The 2,356-nt window shown below is 51.0% G+C and overlaps 1 protein-coding gene across 1 annotated transcript in view; it reads right to left on the reverse strand.

Moving 5' to 3' along the window:
• The window catches only part of EMH_0056240 (uncharacterized protein), a gene marked incomplete at both ends in the record, with an annotated part of 1,949 nt that extends 922 nt beyond the window's left edge, over window positions 1–1,027 (reverse strand). The window contains 2 exon segments of the mRNA XM_013497340.1: window positions 11–749; window positions 753–1,027. Of these exon segments, the coding sequence (XP_013352794.1) occupies window positions 11–749; window positions 753–1,027 (1,014 nt within the window).
• Between the last annotated feature and the right edge of the window lie 1,329 nt (window positions 1,028–2,356).

A 2,356-nucleotide genomic window follows, 5' to 3' on the forward strand; every position in this document is an offset into this window, starting at 1 on the left:
TCTGCATGACTTGCAGCTCTTGTTGTTTTGCTGGATGTCCCTCTTTCTGATGAGCAGCCTCTAACAAAAGCCTTCGAGTCTTCTCCAATGGCATTTTGATCCAAGCTTTAGTGTCCCGTAGTTCTGCAAGCTTCGCTTCGAAGGTTGTATCCGGTTCTTCATCTAACCTCTGGATATCCCGAATACCCATCATGACTGCTCGATTGTAGCCTCGCTCATAGCGCCGGAGATGGCGGCTCAAATGCTTACTTTTGAACACATGCCTTCGCCGGGTATAGATGACGCGTCTCAGTTCCTCGAACAGTTCATTTATGAGTTCCGCGGTTGCATGCCTTTTTGAGTGAAGGGACTTCAGCGCTGATGAAACAGCAGTCTCTATCAGTCCCAGCGCCGCTTCCTGAAGCGCGAGAAGCTCGGTTAGCATCCGTAAACGCACTGATTTCGCGAGCGGTGAATCTTTAACTTCAGGATTCAACAGACGCCTAGCAAACTTCAGGAGGCGACTTGCATGCAGTAGCTGCGCATTATTGTCGCGTTGTTGGGAAACACGCATCAACTCATGTGCTGCATCCATAGCTGTCTGAAGAACGTCCGCCTTTTGTCTGTCGAACTGGTCTTCTAGCAGCGTCGACAGAGCAGCCACTTCTTGGATGCAAAGCCCCAGGAAAAGATCGCCTAGCTTCATAAGAAACGGCGACGGGAGCATAACAGCAACAGACGAGCAATCCTTCGTTACCTGTATCAGCCTTTGNGCAAGCGACCTAAGAGACCCTTTTCCCGAGATGTTTACCGCAGTGAGCTGATGATAACACCGGAGTAGCACAAACGCAGCAGCAAGGGAAGACACGAGGAGCATGGTCTTCAGTTGTATGTTCTGGCCTAGCCGCCAGAACGGATGCTTGGCTGCGACGTGGCGTGAAGGCGCGCTCGCTTGAGCTCCCCATTCCTGCTGCTCTTTGTCTATGCTGTCCAATGACAAAGGGGCGGTGCCCATACTACCACGACGTGCAAATCCACAACCACTCATGGATTTCTGGGTTTGCCCACGTCTAACCGCTGAGCGGTGAGTCTTTCCCTCACAGGATGAACCGTCTTAGATGCAATAAAACGGGATGTCACTTCAAGATCTCACATAAAGGCTATTTCATGTGAGACACGTAAAGATGGGCTCCCCCTGCACTCTGTAGTCGCAGACTGGGCGGCGCACTGAGGCCCCAACAACCGAGCAGACTCTGGACAGATAAGCTTCTAAAAAAGCTACAGACAAATTTGAATGCCGACGTTTACGGAAATACCCTTCGCACTTGCTGCCACACAACGGTACAATGTATCGATGCTCCTCCACTGGCGGCAGCCAATGGTCTGCCCGTACGCCAGAGGACCACTTTTCCTGTGTCTCTGCAAAGACAGGCTTGTTTAGAGAAATTTGTCAACCAAACCAGCAGTCATTGTTTAGACGAGTAGTTTACATTGATTATCTTACTTTCTAGGCAGTTATAAAACATTTCAGCTCATGCAAAGGTTCACTGTGGCGGCCCTGCGGCGCAGCATCACGATAGAATGCCGTTCCTAATTGAAGGAAGTACCAATTTTGGGATTTGCCGACATGTACGAGTTAATAAACTTCAAGGACCACTGCTCCTGAAGTTCTGCGGTAGCTTGGGGTCTGGCCGCACTCCTGCCCAGTAGAGCCTCCTAAACATGCATTCCAAGCAACATGCATTCTCTGCAGAACATGGTTGAGCTTCGTAGTTTATTTTTCAGGGTTGCTGTCCCCTGAAAAGGGCGGGCTGCAACTGTAACATGGCATAGAACATGGTACACCCAGTCCGTGGACGCGTGTCTACGGCCGTGCAGGCGATCGGCTGTCGAGGGTCGGTTGCATGCTTGACACTTGTCCGCAGTGTTATTGACGCATCAAAAGCGGGATTGGATATGTTGGCATCCAGAGCTGCTGGAAGAGTTGCAGCGAAGCGCGCTGAAAATCATAGCAGGGAGCCTTCTGTTACGAGGCACAGGCGCTCGTGCCGCTGTTGTGCCAAGAGCCCCTATATACTAAAGGCACGGGCAGACCGTTTTTTTGAGGGTTTGTCGCAGCTATTTCTACTCGTGTACAGCCGGACACGATCTTCCAGCACGGTTGATGGCTGTCTTTACACGGCGTGTTGCCTGTTGCAGTTTGCAACTCCAACAGGTGTTGCAAGGCCGCCCCACATCCAAGCATACCGGAGCCCCGCTTTCTATGCGAACACAAACAGCTATGACAACTTCTAAACGCTTACTTGCCTTGTTGTATCCAGCAGACACACAAGTGGAAATACGTTCACCGACTCCAAGCAACCCATGCTACAGAAAC

The sequence above is a fragment of the Eimeria mitis genome, genomic scaffold, assembly GCF_000499745.2.
Source record: "Eimeria mitis Houghton genomic scaffold, Emh_scaff2611, whole genome shotgun sequence".
NCBI classification, from domain to species: Eukaryota; Apicomplexa; class Conoidasida; order Eucoccidiorida; family Eimeriidae; genus Eimeria; species Eimeria mitis.